Source organism: Phoca vitulina, unplaced genomic scaffold, assembly GCF_004348235.1.
Source record: "Phoca vitulina isolate PV1807 unplaced genomic scaffold, GSC_HSeal_1.0 scaffold15, whole genome shotgun sequence".
Taxonomy (NCBI): Eukaryota; Metazoa; Chordata; class Mammalia; order Carnivora; family Phocidae; genus Phoca; species Phoca vitulina.
Genome location: NW_022589718.1, coordinates 4,835,045 through 4,853,649, shown reverse-complemented (window position 1 = coordinate 4,853,649; position 18,605 = coordinate 4,835,045). Strand labels below are relative to the sequence as shown.

Below are 18,605 nucleotides of genomic sequence, written 5' to 3'. Positions count from 1 at the left end.
TCATCACAGCAAGTGTGCTCCTTAATCCCCATCACTTATTTAACCCGTCCACCTACCCACCTCCCCTCTGGTAGTCATCAGTTTGTTTTCTATAGTTAAGAGTCTTCTTCTTTAATTTCTTTTTTTCCCCCATCCCCCATGTTCATTTGTTTTGTTTCTTAAATTCTATAGATTTTTTGAAATTTTTATGTCTATATTTGTGAGAGATATTGTTCTAATCTTTTTCATCTTTTTAGAAATGGCTTGAGTTGTTTAATAAGTCGCACTGAATGATGCAAAAGCATTCCTTACTCATATTTTTGGGAACTCTGTAACATATTGTATTAATTGTCTGAAAATTTTGCAGAATTTACCAATGAAGTCATCAGCACTCAGCCTTTTCATTGGAGGAAATTTCCTGATTAATAATTCAAATTCATCAGCTTTGTTGATCTTTTCAAAGAACAAGATTTTGGTTTCGTTAATTTTCTCTGTCACTTGTCTATTTTTTATTTTATTGTTTTCTGCTATATTCCCTATTATTTCTTTCCTTCTGTTTGTTTTATGTTTAGAATTATTTTTTTAGTATCTTAAGATGGAAACCTAGGTTGTTATTGTGAAATATTCTTTCCTATTTTAAACATTTACCGATATCAGTTTCTAAATACTGCTTTCAATGTTTCTCATAAATTTTTCTATGTCATGTTTTTATTCTTATTCATTTTAAAGTATTTTCTCATTTCCCATGAGATTTTTTTCTTTGGTTCTTTGGTTATTTAGGAGTGTGTTTTTTAATTCTCATGTTTTTTTTTTCTGAAGTCTTGCATATTTTATTGGAGAAAAAAATAGAACTTGAAACCTTCAGAAATGAACTCTTTCATATTTCCATCACCAAATAATTACCTCCTCCCTTGAAGCTACCAGGGGCCTTTCTCCTTGGATGATACCCCACTTGTCTTCTTTTCTTTAATTTAATTTTTAATTGTTATGTTAATCACCATACATTACATCATTAGTTTTTGATGTAGTCTTCCATGATTCATTGTTTGTGTATAACACCAAGTGCTCCATGCAATACATACCCTCTTTAATACCTATCGCCAGGCTAACCCATCCTCCCAGCCCCCTCTCCTCTAGAACCCTCAATTTGTTTTTCAGAGTCCATCGTCTGTCATGGTTCGTCTCCCCCTCCGATTTCTCCCCTTCATTCTTCCCCTCCTGCTATCTTCTTCTTCTTCTTTTTTTTAACAGATATTGTATTATTTGTTTCAGAAGTACAGATCTGTGATTCAACAGTCTTGCACTTTTCATGGTGCTCACCATAACACATACCCTCCCCAATGTCTATCACCCAGCCACCCCATCCCTCCCACCCCCACCACTCCAGCAACCCTCAGTTTGTTTCCTGAGATTAAGAATTCCTCATATCAGTGAGGTCATATGATACATATCTTTCTCTGATTGACTTATTTCGCTCAGCATAACACCCTCCAGTTCCATCCATGTCATTGCAAATGGGAAGATCTCATTCCTTTCGATGGCTGCATAATATTCCATTGTATATATATACCACCTCTTCTTTATCCATTCATCTGTCAATGGACATCTTGGCTCTTTCCACAGTTTGGCTATTGTGGACATTGCTGCTATAAACATCAGGGTGCACGTACCCCTTCAGATCCCTACATTTGTATCTTTGGGGTAAATAACCAGTAGTGAAATTGCTGGGTCCTGCGGTAGCTCTATTGTCAACATTTTGAGGAACCTCCATACTGTTTTCCAGAGTGGCTGCACCAGCTTGCATTCCCACGAACAGTGTAGGAGGGTTCCCCTTTCTCTGCATCCCCGCCAGCACCTGTCGTTTCCTGATTTGTTAATTTTAGCCATTCTGACTGGAGTGAGGTGATATCTCATTGAGGTTTTGATTTGGATTTCCCTAATGCCAAGCGATGTTGAGCACTTTTTCATGTGTCTATTGGCCGTTTGGATGTCTTCTTTGGAAAAATGTCTGTTCATGTCTTCTGCCCATTTCTTGATTGGATCATTTGTTCTTTGGGTGTTGAGTTTCATAAGTTCTTTATAGATTTTGGATACTAGCCCTTTATCTGATACGTCATTTGCAAATATCTTCTCCGATTCTATCGGTTGTCTTCTGGTTTTATTGACTGTTTCTTTTGCTGTACAAAAGCTTTTTATCTTGGTGAAGTCTCAATAGCATGGGGTTTTTCTATTTCTTTGTGTCTTCCTCAATTTCTTTCATGAGTATTTTATAGTTTTCTGAGTACAGATTCTTTGCCTCTTGGGTTAGATTTATTCCTAGGTATCTTATGGTTTTGGGTGCAATTGTAAATGGGATCGACTCCTTAATTTCTCTTTCTTCTGTCTTGTTGTTGGTGTATAGGAATGCCACTGATTTCTGTGCATTGATTTTCTATCCTGCCACTTTACTGAATTCCTGTATGAGTTCTAGCAGTTTTGGGGTGGAGTCTTTTGGGTTTTCCACATAAAGTATCATATCATCTGCAAAGAGTGAGAGTTTGACTTCTTCTTTGCCGATTTGGATGCCTTTGATTTCTTTTTGTTGTCTGGTTGCTGTGGCTAGGACTTCTAATACTATGTTGAATAGCAGTGGTGATAGTGGACATCGCTGCCCTGTTCCTGACCTTAGGGGGAAAGCTCTCAGTTTTTCCCCATTGAGAATGATATTCTCTGTGGGTTTTTCATAGATGGCTTTTATGATATTGAGGTATGTACCCTCTATCCCTATATTCTGAAGAATTTTGATCAAGAAAGGATGCTGTACTTTTTCAAATGCTTTTTCAGCATCTATTGAGAGGATCATATGATTCTTGTTCTTTCTTTTGTTAATGTATTATATCACGTTGATTGATTTGCAGATGTTGAACCAAACTTGCAGCCCAGGGATACATCCCACTTGGTCGTGGTGGATAATCCTTTTAATGTACTATTGGATCCTATTGGCTAGTATTTTGGTGAGAATTTTTGCATCAATGTTCATCAGGGATTATTGGTCTGTAATTCTCCTTTTTGATGGGGTCTTTGGTTTGGGGATCAAGGTAATGGTGGCCTCATAAAATGAGTTTGGAAGTTTTCCTTCCATTTCTATCTTTTGGAACAGTTTCAGAAGAATAGGTATTAATTCTTTTTTAAATGTTTGGTAGAATTCCCCTGGGAAGCCATCTGGCCCTGGGCTTTTGTTTGTTGGGAGATTTTTGATGACTGCTTCAATTTCCTTAGTGGTTATAGGTCTGTTCAGGTTTTCTATTTCTTCCTGGTTCAGTTTTGGTAGTTGATACATCTCTAGGAATGCATCCATTTCTTCCAGGTATCTAATTTGCTGGCATAGAGTTGCTCATAATATGTTCTTATAATTGTATTTCTTTATGCTGGTTGTGATCTCTCCTCTTTCATTCATGATTTTGTTGATTTGGGTCATTTCTCTTTTCTTTTTGATAAGTCTGGCCAGGGGTTTATCAATCTTGTTAATTCTTTCAAAGAACCAGCTCCTAGTTTCGTTGATCTGTTCTACTGTTCTTTGGTTTCTATTTCATTGATTTCTGCTCTGATCTTTATTATTTCTCTTCTCCTGCTGGGTTTAGGCTTTATTTGCTGTTCTCTCTCAAGCTCCTTTAGGTGTAGGGTTCAGTTGTGTATTTGAGACCTTTCTTGTTTCTTGAGAAAGGTTTGTATTGCTATATACTTTCCTCTTAGGATTGCCTTTGCTGCATCCCAAAGATTTTGAACAGTTGTGTTTTCATTTTCATTGGTTTCCATGAAATTTTTAAATTCTTCTTTAATTTCCTGGTTGACCCATTCATTCTTTAGTAGGAAGCTCTTTAGCCTCCATGTATTTGAGTTCTTTCCGACTTTCCTCTTGTGATTGAGTTCTAGTTTCAAAGCATAGTGGTCTGAAAATAGGCAGGGAATGATCCCAATCTTTTGGTACCAGTTGAGACCTGATTTGTGACCTAGGATGTGATCTATTCTGGAGAATGTTCATGGGCACTAGAGAAGAATGTGTATTCCGTTGCTTTGGGACGGAATGTTCTGAATATATGTGAAGTCCTTTTGGTCCAGTGTGTCATTTAAAGTCTTTATTTCCTTGTTGATCTTTTGCTTAGATGATCTGTCCATTTCAGTGAGGGGGGTGCTAAAGTCCCCCACTATTATTGTATTGTCGTTGATGTGTTTCTTTGCTTTTGTTATTAATTGGCTTATATAATTGGCTGCTCCCATGTTAGGGGCATAGATATTTACAATTGTTAGATCTTCTTGTTGGATGGACCCTTTAAGTAGGATATAGTGTCCTTCCTCATCTCTTATTACAGTCTTTGGTTTAAAATCTAATTTGTCTGATATAAGGATTGCCACTCCAGCTTTCCTTTGGTGTCCATTAGCATGGTAAATGGTTTTCCACCCCCTCACTTTCAATCTGGGGGTGTCTTTGGGTCTAAAATGAGTCTCTTGCAGACAGCATATTGATGGGTCTTGTTTTTTAATCCAATCTGATAGCCTGTGTCTTTTTGATTGGGGCTTTTCGCCCATTTACATTCAGGGTAACTATTGAAAGATAGGAATTTAGTGCCATTGTATTGCCTGTAAGGTGACTGTTACTGTATATTGTCTGAGTTCCTTTCTGGTCTATGTTGCTTTTAGGCTCTCTCTTTGCTTAGAGGACCCCTTTCAATATTTCTTGTAGGGCTGGTTTCATCTTTGTAAATTCCTTTAGTTTTTGTTTGTCCTAGAAGCTTTTTATCTCTCCTTCTATTTTCAATGACAGCCTAGCTGAATATAGTATTCTAGGCTGCATATTTTTCTCATTTAGTGCTCTGAAGATATCATGCCAGTCCTTTCTTGCCTGCCAGATCTCTGTGGATAGGTCTGCTGCCAATCTAATGTATCTACCATTGTAGGTTACATATCTCTTCTCCTGAGCCTTTTTCACGATTTTCTCTGTCTCTGAGACTCATAAGTTTTACTATGAGATGTCGGGGTGTTGACCTATTTTTATTGATTTTGAGAGGGGTTCTCTGTGTGTCCTGGATTTTGATGCCTGTTTCCTTCCCCAAATTAGGGAAGTTCTCTGCTCTAATTTGCTCCAATATACCTTCTGCCCCTCTCTCTCTTTCTTCTTCTTCTGAGATCACAATTATTCTAATGTTGTTTTGTCTTATGGTATCGCTTATATCTCAAATCTTCCCTCATGATCCAGTAGTTGTTTATCTCTCCTTTTCTCAGCTTCTTTATTTTCCATAATTTGTTCTTCTATATCACTAATTCTCTCTTCTATGTCATTTATCCTAGCAGTTAGTGCCCCCATTTTTTATTGCACCTCATTATTAGCCTTTTTAATTTCGACTTGGTTAGATTTTAGTTCTTTTATTTCTCCAGAAAGGTTTCTCTAATAACTTCTATGCTTTTTTCAAGCCTAGCTTGTATCTTTAAAATCATGATTCTGAACTCTAGGTCCGACATCGTAGTAATGTCCGTATTGAGTAGGTCCCTGGCAGTCGGTACTACTTCGTGTTCTTTTTGTTGAGGTGATTTTCCGTCTTGTCATTTTGTCCAGAGGAGAATAGATGAATGAGAGAACAAAATGCTAACAGGGTAACAACGTCCCCAGAAATAAACTCTAAACAATTCAGAAAAGACCTTCCAGAAAGTGGTCACTTTTCTGTTCAGAGAGTTTTTGCTATTCTTTTCTTCGATCTCCTGTTGAGTTTGTAGGTGTTCAGAATGGTTTGATCCCTATCCAGCTGAATTCCTGGGACCAGATGAAATCCAGGTCTCCTACTCCTCTGCCATCTTGCTCCGCCCCCTAATTCTCATGTTTGTACATTCACTAATATACTTTTATTATTGGTTTTTAATTGAATTCCATGCTATTCAGAGAACATAATTTCAATCCTTTTCAATTTCTTTAGACTGTCTTAACCTCACATATGCATGGAGAAGAATATGTATCTTGCTATTGTTGGATAGAGTGTTCTACAGATATCTGTTAGGTCTAGTTCTTTTGTAGTGTTCTAATTTTGTATTTTCCTTACTGATTTATTTGTTCTGTCCATTATTGAAAGTAGACAAAAATAATACCTGACAAAAATCAGGTATTTAATTTTATTACTATAGTTATAAAGATCTTTCAACTTTGGCCTACTTTTATGTCCACCATCAAAGGCCTGATTTTTGTCAGGTATTATTTTTGTCTATTTCTTCTGCCCGTTGTTATTTCATAGATTTTGGTGATTTCTTCTTAGGGAACACATTTATAACTAATATTTTCTTCACAGATTGACTCTCTTATCATTGTAAAAATTCTTTGGTTGTCTTTAGTAATAATTTTTTTTCTTATACTGCATATTTGTGATGTTGGTACAGGCACTCCAGTTTTCTTTGTGTTATTGCTCTGGGTTTTGTATTCCCTCATGATTGTGGATCACTATGCCTGGGGTGGCATTTGTGCCTCAGCCTCTCCTACCAAATTCTAAGAGGGTTTTTTCTCCTTTGCCTAGTGTGTAGGAGTTGCTCAATTAGTTTTTAGTTTTTTTGAGATGAAATTTTTACATATGGAACTGAAGATTTGGTGTGCCCGTGGAGGAGGTAAGTTCAGAATCTTCCTATATTGCCATCTTGAATTAGAACTTCTATCCCCATTAGCATTTTAAAGATGTTACCCTGTTGTCATATGGTTTCCATATTTTCTAAAGAAAATCTGTCCAATTGTGTCTCTTTTCTCTTTGAGCCTTCAGGATTTTCCCTGTTTTTTTTTTTTTTTTTTTTTTTTTTACCAGTCTTCATATCATATGTTTGGATGTATTTGTGTATGTGTGTGTGCTTAATTCTTCTTAATGTTCTGTGAATTTCTTGGAACTTGGTGTAAATTCTATATTATTATACAGATTTTCATAAAATTTCAATTTACATTTAATTATCTCTCCATAAAATTACTTCAATATATTTATTTTTGATACTTTTCTTTCTTGCATATTTATATCCTTTATAATTAATTTTCATATATATGTATAATTGTTCTCTTTCTCAACTATTTTAATATAGGTAGATATCTTTATCTTATATTTTTTTCTTGAGTGATAAAAACATTTCTAGTTAAATTTTTTTCATTTTCTTCAATCTTTGCTTTTTTGAATCCCTGCTTTCAGTCTAAAGTGCTTTTTGTATAGATACTATTATTATCCATCTTTTTTTTTTTTTTAAGTGTATGAAATGACAGACTAACCACTTTAATTAAGTCAAAAACTGATATGTATTAAGCTTTGGTTAGAGTTTAAATAAAGTTCAGTCTATCTAGTTCACTGTTGTTTCCATGGCATAACTCTTCAGGGTTTTCAACTGAGAGTTGTTTTACTGAGACTCCTTCCCTTGGCAGATATGTAACCACAACACAGAAACTGCAGAAAAATCTACACTGCTTTATGGACGTCATCTCCTTATATCTTATTTTATTTTGTTATCTAAAATTTTTTTTATTTAAAATCACATATAGTGTATTACTAGTTTCAGAAGTAGAGTTTAGTGATTCAACAGTTGTATTTAACACCCAGTGCTCATTACATCAAGTGCCCTCCTTAATGCCCATCACCCAGTTACCCTATCCCCCCACAGACCTCCCCTCCAGGAACCTTCAGTTTGTTTCCTATCATTAAGAATCCCTTATGGTTTAATCTCCTGCTCTTCACATGTTTAGAAGCAATAAAAAGCTTTGAGGGGAGAATAAACAATATGTTGAGGCCCCTTGGATCTTTAATTTTATTACTATAGTTATAAAGATCTTTCAACTTTGGCCTACTTTTATGTCCACCATCAAAGGCCTGTTTCACTAGCTAAGTATATAATTTTGACTTCTCACCCATAACCAGGTTTGCAAATGACCTCTGGGATAAAATAAACTGCTTATTTTCAGTTCACTAGAGCCTATAGGAGTTTCAGCTGAGATCCTGATGTGTCCATTGTGGATCCTCTTAGGTGTGCCATTTTTCTTCAGCACCACAAAGCAGTGGTTAAATCTTCGTATCAAAGGTTTTTGGGTTAATCTTTCAACTATAGTAGAACTAATGGAGGTTATAATAAATAAACTGCTCTTTAAGTAGGTTAGCTCTTATGAGAATTGAACACATCATGTGCATGGATAGGATAGTGAATGTAAAAATTATGACTCCCCAGGATCTTCTGGTTTGAGGAAAATATGGTGAAAAAATAAGATATTAGTTTCATAGTTTGACTTGACTTCATTTCACTTGAAATAAAAAGACATTTATGCAAAATAGGTTCTTGACCAATAAGTTAAATTTTAGTTTCTTATACACTTATAGATATCTAGACTTACTAAAAATTAACAAAATGAACTGCACACCATGGTTAAATTTAAGGTATCTTTTTGGATAGTAGACAGGAATGCTGTCAATTTTTAAATATTTCATTGAAATGATTTTGTGTGATCTTAAATCTAGGTTTGTTTTCAATTTATGTTATGATCATATTTTCTACAATGTATTTTAGACCATTTCAGAATTTCAAATATATTCATAAATTATTTTAAATTAACATAAGCTCAATATGACTAACCACACATTTTTTTTTTCAGGTGCAGAATTTGGTCCTGAAGAGTGTTATTCTCACCTTAATTCTAAGGCTGATCAATCTGGGAACTGTGGTTCAGGTCCTTCAGGATACATACAGTGTAAAACTAAGTATGCTTTAAGAAATCTATGTGAGAAACCCTATTTGTTGCTTTAAATTAGAAAATACCACCAGATAATTAAGCTTATGAGTAATCAGAATATTACTTGATTATGAAGTAAGACTATAAATTATAAATGTCTTTAATAGAATATTTTTACTGCTCTTTCTCAGATATTCACTTATCCTTTGTACCTTCCCATAGAGTGTTTAATTTATATAAGTACATTAAAAACAGTTAGACAGACTGATCATTCTTATTTTGCATTCTGTCATTTTAATTTTACAAAGGATGAGCATTCTTATAGTGATGAAATGACAATGCATGAATTTTTACTATCCAGTAAGTAAAGCACTGTGTTTAAGAACATGTGCTCTATAGCCATACATCTTTGTTTCAAATCCTAATCCCACCGCTTACCTACTTGTGTGATATGTGCTTCATTTTCTAATATGTAGAATATGAATATTAATTCCACTAACACCATTGGGTGATGCCAATGTGGAATTTAGATACTCTATTGAGAGTATTTAGAGTGGGACTGACACATAGTATGCACTATATGAAAGTTAATTATTAAATATTATAATTAATATAAATATTAGAACTAGAATGTTACTAGTTATTAGAATGTTATTATAATATTTTATTTTGATATGATTTCAAAATTGGTTTGATAGTAAAAGTAAAAATTCTGTAAAACACTTCTAGTTTGCATGAATAGTACAGATTCCCCATATACCTTTACCCAGGTTTACCAATTGTTTACATTTTGCCCATTTGCTTTATCCTTCTGTTTTTTTCCAACTTTCCTGTCCTGTCTTCAAAATGATTTCCCTAAACTATTTGAAAGAATATTGAAAACTACCCTTCTTTACCCCTAAATAAATCATGTGTCTTTCCTGAGAATAAAGATATTTTCTTACATAACTATATTGTAGCTATGAAACATGGTTAGTATTAAAACTTACTTTAATTGTCTCAGTGAAGTATTTAGAGTTATTTTGTCTTTTTCAGGAACAAACCCAGTCATACATTTGCATTTAGTCATAATGTATTTTTAAGCTTTAATCTAGAAAATTTTCTTTGTTTTAATTTTTTTCCTTTTTCATAGGTCTTTTTTTTAATGCTATGGAGTAATTGTTTTAAAAATTTCCCTCAATTTGGTTTTGATGGATATTTTTCATAATTAGATTCATATTAAGCATTTTGGCATGATTACCACTGAAGTAATGTATACCTTAGTGGAATTTTAAAGGGTACATGGCATTTTTTCTCAATCTTGGATACTTTAGGTTAAATTATATTGAGACCATGGACATACTCTTCCTCTTCAAACTTTGACCCACTAGGTTTTAAAATCCATTGATGATTTTTAACTCCATTATTGACTCTGCCTGTAAGCTAGAAATGTACTGTAGGAAGTATTCCCTTCATTATATTTGTTTGTTTACATGTTTATATATATCAGTTCAGACTCAGCAATTGCTATTTTATTCAGTAGTATAGAATACACTACTGTTATTATTTATTCTGATTCTTTTTCAAATTGTCTCAGTTTTGGCTACTGAGAGTCTCTTTTATTTGGCCACAGTGTTTTTTTCAAAAGTGTATATGACTCTGTAAGAACTTCCAAATTTTTCTAGCACAAACTGTTCTAGGCTCCTGTTATACTTTTCCTACCCCTACTCTGGATTCAGCTATTTATCCAAGTAGCCCATATACCTTTTAGTAGAGAATAATATTTAAAAAATAAATATCTGGGCACCAGGTGTGCTTATTTCCACTGTCTTTAATTACCTCTAAGCCCTCTTAGTCAATAGAGCTAAAACATACATGTACTATATGCACATATATGTATCACACAATTACTTATATGTTCATGTATATCTCTGTATTTAAAACATGAACTTAAAGTGATAATTTTATTTTGATTAAACACCACAAAGTGCATTTATAAGTTGCCTTTTCATATGTTCCAGCTCAAAATACATACAGGTTGTTTCAAAATTTCTAAAATTGTGTTCACAAATTCCATATACTGACTAAAGAAAAACTTCTAGCTATCATGACTGTATTTTCCTTTAAATCATTGATAATTTTTATATTAGCTGCTATACAGTGCTTCTCTGCTAATTGCAATATTTAGGTCATTTTAACATTGGTATCTACTGATTTATTTGCTCCTTGACTATGTCACATTTTATTTTTATGACATGTTTAGCAATTATTTTGACTCTATGTTGGATACAATGAACAATACGTAATGGAAACTTTGCATTCATTTATGCTTTCTGAAAGCTATAGAGTTTTGTTATGGAAGGGATTTAACATAGTTGGACTCATACTATAAACAATACCTCTCTGTGAGCAGCAGGTGAAATATTGTTTATTTCTTTATGCCTCTTAAGATGCTTCTGATGAACTCCCTGGAGTCTTCACTGCACATGCTCAGTTCAGTAGTCAGCCAGGATTTAGGATGAATTTTATGCACACTTTAATGTTGAGTAACTTTTAATTTCCAGTCACCTAATCGACATGAGGCCCATTTGTAGTTCTGCACTCTGATTATTCAAGCTAAGATATTGAATGTTCTGTATTGAATTAAAAAAATCCCAATCCACAATATCTCATGATTTAGTTCTCATTCTTAAGGCTCTATTGTCATATAATTCTTCCCTTTCTGGTTATATTCCATTGCCTTCTCTGTGTGTGTGTGTGTTTCAGATTAGAATTCTACCCTTACTGGAATCCACTTCAACCCACTCTTTGTAGAAATGATTTTAGATCAGGTTCTGTGTCAATGCCTTCCAGCCAAAAATCACAGGAACACACTCGTAGTTGAACAAGTTGGGTTTATTACATGTACCAATCAGTGGAATTATACTCTACGGGAAACTGCACAACATCTTGGTTCCAGAGTTTTAGAAACTTTTTATAGGATTTGGGTTTGCATTAAGTGGTTTTCAACAGGATTTTAGGAAGTGGAACTTTCTTCTGAATTGGATATTTTCAGAAAGTGAAGGTAATTCTATGATTGGGTACCTCAATAAATCTTATATATGAAGAAGGAAGACTGGAAAGAAGTTAAAGTTGTAATTGATAATGAGCAACAGTCACTCATATTAGCTGGATGGAAGGGATGTTTGATAATTTTGTTGCTTGGACAATGTTTATGTCTTGTCTCTTGGGACAATGTTTATGACATAATTTATGGAGCAGGTTTGTCTTTTTCTTGCTCCATCATGGTCACAGAGTAACTTGGCTTAAAGTTGATATTCCTAAATTGCTTATATTCAACAGTTAAGCATGATGATCTAGCTATAAGTGCAAGTCTGTTTATATCAACTCTAATGCCTTGCAATTAATACTTTCTCCTGAATGTCAAGAGCTGCTTTTCTCTTTTTCATTTTCCTTTTTTGCCCAAAAGCAGAAAAAGTCAGACCATAGAAAATTGCCCTAAGATATCTCTATTTTCATCATTGCTGAGATTTTGCTGATTAGGAAGTTATTTTTGAGAACATGGTATATAGTTGGGCTGGTGTTTGTCTCCCCTGCCACTTTTGGTGTATGTAGGACAATTTGTTGAATCCTCTGATGTATCAGTGGGTGTGTGGTAGAATTTGAAACCTCCAAAACGATTCATAAGCTAAATAAAAATTTTATGACATAACATATATTATCAATAGATGCTCACATTATCCATCAGACATAATTTTCAAGACACCCATTTTGTTATAATACTGCATATACCTTAAATAATGTAAATAATGATAACTCTACAGTATATAATTCATTTACTTTTGTTAATCTAACTTTAGCTCTTGAAATCTTAATTTTTTAAGTTTTTATTTAAACTCTAGTTAATATACAGTATATTAGTTTTAGGTATACAATTTAGTGATTCAACATTTATCTACAACAACTGGTGCTCATCACAACAAGTGCACTCCTTAATCCCCATCACCTATTGAACCCAACTCCCTCCACCCACCCCTCCTCTGGTAACCATCGTTTGTTCTCTATAGTTAAGTTCTTGGTTTTCCTCTCTCTCTATTTTTTTCTGCTATGCTCGTTTGCTTTGTTTCTTAATTTGCATATATGAGTGAAATCATGTGGTAATTGTCTTTCACTGATTGACTTATTTCACTTAGCCTAATACTCTAGCTTGATCCACATCATTGCAGATGGCAAGATTTCATTCTTTTTTATGGCTGAGTAATATTCTTTTGTATATATAGGCAAGGGGAACAAAAGCAAAATATATACACATATAATATGTTAGCCATCTGTATGAATTCTTTGGAAAAGTGTCTATTCATGTCTTCTGCCTATTTTTTAACCGGATTATTTGTTTTTTGAGTGTTGAATTGTATCAGTCCTTTATGTGTTTTGGATAGTAACCCTTTATTGGATATGTCATTTGCAAACATCTTCTCCCATTATGAAGGTTGCCTTTAAGTTTTGTTGATGGTTTCCTTTGCTGTGCAGAAGATTTTATTTTGCTGAAGTCCCCATAATTTTTTTTTTTTTTTGCTTTTGTTCCCCTTGCCTCAGCAGACATATGTAGTTAGAAGTTGCTTGCCCAGTGTCAAAGAGGTTACTGCCTATTTTCTTCTCTAGGATTTTGATATTCCTGTCTCACATTTAGGTTTTTCATCCATTTTGAATTTGTTTTTGTGTATTGTGTAAGAAAGTGGTCCAGTTTCATTCTTCTGCATGTTGCTGTCCAGTTTTCCCAATACCATTCCTTAAAGAGACTGTCTTTTTCCCATTGGACATTCCTTCCTGCTTTGTTGAAGAATAATTGACCATATAATTGTGGGTTCATTTCTGGGTTTTCTATTCTGTTCTGTTGATTTATGTATGTATTTTTGTGCCAGTACCATACTGTTTGGATTACTACAGCTTCATAATATAACTTGAAGTCCAGAATTGTGATGCCTCCAGCTTTTGCTTTTCTCTTTTAAGTTTGCTTAGGCTATTCAGGGTCTTTTGTGATTCCATACAAATTTTAGAATTGTTTGTTGTAGTTCTGTGAAAAATGCTGGTGGTATTTTGATAGGGATTGCTTTGAATGTGTAGATTGCTTTGGGTAATATAGACATTTTAACAATATTTGTTCTTCCAACCCATAAGCATGGAATGTTTTTCCGTTTCTTTGTGTCATCTTCAATTTCTTTCATCAGTGTTCTAGTTTTCAGAGTACAGGTCTTTTACCTTTTTGGTTAGGTTTATTCTTATGTATCTAATTATTTAAAGTGCAATTGTAAATGGGATTGAATCTTTATTTTCTCTTTCTGCTGCTTCATTATTTTTGTATAGAAATGTGACTTTCTGTACATTGATTTTGTATCCTGTGATTTTACTGAATTTGAGTATTAGTACTATCAGTTTTTTGGAGTCTCAGGTCTTTTCTATACAGTATCATGTCATCTGCAAATAGTGAAAGTTTTATTTCTTCCTTGCTGATTTAGATGGCTTTTCTTTGTTTCTCTTTTTCTTTCTCTCTTTCTTCCTTTATTTTTCTTCTCTTCTCTTTTCTTTTCTTCTCTTTCCTCCTCCTCCTCCTTCTTTTTTTTTTTTTTTTTTTGGCTGATTGCTGTGGCTAGACTTCCAGTACTACATTAAATAACAGTGTTGAGAGTGGGCATCCCTGTCTTGTTCCTGACTGTAGAAAAGAAAAGCTCTAAGTTTTTCCCCATTGAGAATGATATTAGCTGTGGGTTTTTCATAAATGGCCTTGATTATGTTGAGGTATGTTCCCTCTAATCCTACTTCGTTGAGGGTTTTTATCATGAATGGATGTTGTAGTTTGTTGAGTGCTTTTTTTCTGCATCTATTGAAATGATCATATGGTTCTTTTCCTTTCTTTTACTAATGTGGCGTTTTACACTGATTGCTTTCTCACTTTCTGTAAATATTTGTGTAGAATTATTTTTTCTTTATTCATTTCATAGAATTTATCACTAGAGCCATGTGGCTTTGGGCTTTTCTTTGTAATTGGGGAGCACATTTAGATTCTAGGCAAATTTAAAGTTTTCACTGGTGTTACTTCCCATCAGTCCTTCTCAGGTCCCTCTAGCACGTGCATGTAACCTCCCTGTCAGCTAGGGATGTGATATAAGGAGAGTTTATCACTACCCTTTATGGAGCTATTATTTCCAGGATCATGCCTTTAATTTCTGTCTGATCTATCACTAACCCCAATTGGGATCTCAACCTTGGGCTCACAGTACTTCTGGTTTTACATTCTTTTCCTACCTTATTTGTTACTTTTATTTGAAGTGATGATGGGTGAGGTTTTTTGTCCTCTTCACCAAATCTAGAACCACTCCTCTGACATTTAATTTAAAGGTTTTCATGGCCAGCCCTGTCCTGGTAAAATAACAGTATCAACTGATCTGGGACAGGGCATAGGAGCAGACTCAGCAAAAAAGACGACACCTCCCACTATTCTTACTTGATTTTATGGCAGCTTTTCATAAATGATTCTCACTTTTTTGTTTGTTTTGATCAGTTTTTATAGCCCTGAAATGGTTGTTTTGACAAATTTGACCAGTTTTATATTTGTTTTGGGGGTAGATGATTTAAATATATCTTCTCTCTCTCATATAGATTTATCAGCACAATGTTCTTGGTTCTGTCTAACTTACCACAAAATCTAGCACTGATCCATCATGATAAATACTGTCATTTAACTAGGAATAAAAAGGGACTTCCTCAATCTGATAAAGTTATATACATTTTGTACTTCTGCAAGCTTCCATCTACGATAAGTTCCTTTCAGTGTGAAGAACTTGGTTTATATTTTCTTTAGTTCAAGACTGCTGGTGACAAATTTTCTTAAATATTGTCGGAAAATGCCATGTTTAATTTTGAAAGATAGTTTCTCTGCATACAGAGTGGGAAGACAATTTGTTTCTTTTTTGAGTCTGTCATTCAATAATCTTCTGGTCATTGTTTTTCTTAGAAAGTCAATCTTAAATTTTATTATTGCTCTTTTTAATGCTTTCTTATATTCTCATTACTTTTATTACTTTTTCTGTATTTTACAGCAATATCCTTATGAGGTATCTTTCATGGTTTTATTTTAATATTTATTGTGTAGAATGTTTTTGAAAGGTGGGTCTCAATGTCTTGTCTATTTGGAACCCATAATTCTGAGAGTAGGTATTATGTTTGAACAATTGAAAAGAAAATCCAATGGGACTAGTAATTAGATGAACTTTACCAATTTTTAAAAATGGAATAAACTTGGAATTGCTTCTCTTTAAAAATCAAAAAAAGTGAAGGAATTATTACCAAAAAGTGATCAGGCTAACTGGGAAGTAGTTAAAATTATTAAAATATTCAGTTATTTTTAACAATGCAGGCAAGGCCTTTATACTTTTTGTTATTTTACAGTAAATTGCATGCATCTTTTTGCAAGCCTTAAATGCTTTACCTAAATCTTTTTGCTTTATAAATGATATTCTAATATTTCTTTTTATTGAAGTCTAATGATTTCATTTATTCATAAATTATAGGGATCTGATGTGTGGAAAATTAATATGTCAATATAAAAAAGAAGAAATAATTCAAATTCCAAATGCTACTGCTATTTACGCAAATATAAATGGACACATCTGTGTTGCTTTGGATTTTCCACAAGGTTTTAGAAATGGTGAAATGATGTGGGTAAAAGAAGGAACTGTTTGTGGGGTTAATAAGGTATGTGGCCTTTTGTTCAATTCCTAATATTTATTTTATTTTATCCCTAATATTTTTACTCTATTTACTCTATTTTCAAATGCATGTTTAATATTTTTCTCATAATTTAATTGCACATTTGATTTCAAAAATAAAAAAACTTTAAAAATAAGAAAAAATTTAATCTGCATTCACACACAGATTATTTTGCTATGAACATTTTATTGGCTATTTCATACTTTATTCATGGAAATTATGTATATTCACTGAATTGAGAATCATACTGTTTATTCTCTGTATTTTATTAACTTGTCTCATATTACATAGATAGTACTAATGCCATAAATTATCTTTTCCTATAATTACTTTAAAATAGCTGTTAAAATAATATACACTCATTTTTGTGATGAAAATAATAAACACACTACAGCAAATATCTTTCAAAGGCACATACCTGAGATGTAACTACTCTCCATTTTCATTAATCTTCCAACAAACCTTTATTTATATACCCATATACACAAATATAGATACTTATTATACTAACTATATTATATATATATATAATTCTTGAATTTTTATTGAAGTATAGTTGACATACAACATTACATTGCTTTCAGGTGTATAACAGTGATTTGGAAAGCCTATACATTAAGCTATGCTCACAACAAGGGTAGCTACCATTTATCACCATTCATGTTTCTCTCACTGTTCTTCACCCATTTGGCCATCTCCTCTCCACCCTGCCCTGGCAGCCATCAGTTTGTTCTCTGTATTTATGGGTCTACTTCTGCTGTTTGTTTATTCATTTATTTTGTTTTTCAGATTCCTTAAATCAGTGAAATCATACAGTATTTGTCTTTCTCTGCCTGACTTATTTCACTTAGCATAATACACTCTAGGTCCATTCATGTCACAAATGGCAAGATCTCATTCTCTTTTATGGATGACTAAAATTTTATTCTCTCTCCCTCTCTTTCTCTCTGTATACATATAATCTCACATCTTCTTTATCTATTCATTCATCCATGGATAAACACTTAGAGTTGTTTCCACATCTTGACTATTATAGATAATGCTGCAATAAACATAGGGATGCATATATCTTTTTGAATTAATGTTTTCATTTTGTTTGGGTAAATATCTAGTAGAGGAATTTCTTGATCATATGGTATTTCTATTTTTAACTTTTTGAGGAACATCCATACTTTTCCACAGTGACTGCACCAGTTTACATTCCTCTCAACAGTGCATGAGTGTTCCCTTTTCTCCACACTCTTGCTAACACTTGTTATTTCTTATTTTTTTACTAGTCTTTCTGACAGGTGTGAGATGATAACTCATTGTGGTTTTGATTTGCATTTCCCTGATGATTAGTGATGTTGAGCATCTTTTCATGTGTCTCCTGGCCATCTGTACAGACTCTTAAATACAGAGAACAAACTGGGTGGCCGTTCCCAGAGGAGAGGTGGTTTGGGGGATGTGTGAAATAGATAAAGTGGATGAAGAGATACAGACTTCCAGTTATAAAATAAATGTCATGGAGATAAAAAGTACAGCATGGGGTAGGGGGTGCCTGAATGGCTCAGGCTGTTGAACGTCTGACTCTTAGTTTCAGCTCAGGTCATGATCTCATGGGTGGTGAGATGGAGCCTCACATTGGGCTCTGTGCTCAGCAGGGAATCTGCTTGAAGATTCTCTCCCTTTGCCGCTCCCCCAACTCATGCACCCACTCCTGCTCTCTCTCATTCAAATAAATAAATCTTTTTAAAGAATACCATAGAGAATATATTTAATAATACTGTAATAACAATATATGGTGATAGATGGTTTTATACTTATTATGGTGAGCACTGAATAATATTTAGAACTGTCAAAGCACTATGCTGTACACCTGAAACTAATAAAACATTGTATGTTAATTATGCTTCAATAAAGATATATATGAATTATTTTATCTGATAATCATGGAAATATTTGCCATACATATTAAAGTCCTATTACAATCTATCTTTACTAATGTTTATTTTAAAAACTTAGGATGTAAAAAAGTATCCAAAAATTGTCACCCCAAATTCTCATAAAAAACTCATTTTTAAAACTTTGTAATAAGCTTTAATTTTGTGAAATTTATTTCAAAAATATTTCCCAAATTATTGCCTAAAGTGTCTTGAATTTTTAACTCCCCATTATTTCTAAACAGTCAAACATATGC

General features: G+C 33.5%; 1 protein-coding gene across 1 annotated transcript in view; it reads left to right on the top strand.

Moving 5' to 3' along the window:
- ADAM2 (ADAM metallopeptidase domain 2) overlaps window positions 1-18,605 on the top strand; it is a 140,941-nt gene that overhangs the window by 92,673 nt on the left and 29,663 nt on the right. Inside the window, exons 15-16 of the mRNA XM_032413357.1 lie at window positions 8,603-8,708; window positions 16,228-16,411. Coding sequence (XP_032269248.1) covers window positions 8,603-8,708; window positions 16,228-16,411 — 290 coding nt within the window. The remainder of the gene's footprint in view (window positions 1-8,602; window positions 8,709-16,227; window positions 16,412-18,605) is intronic.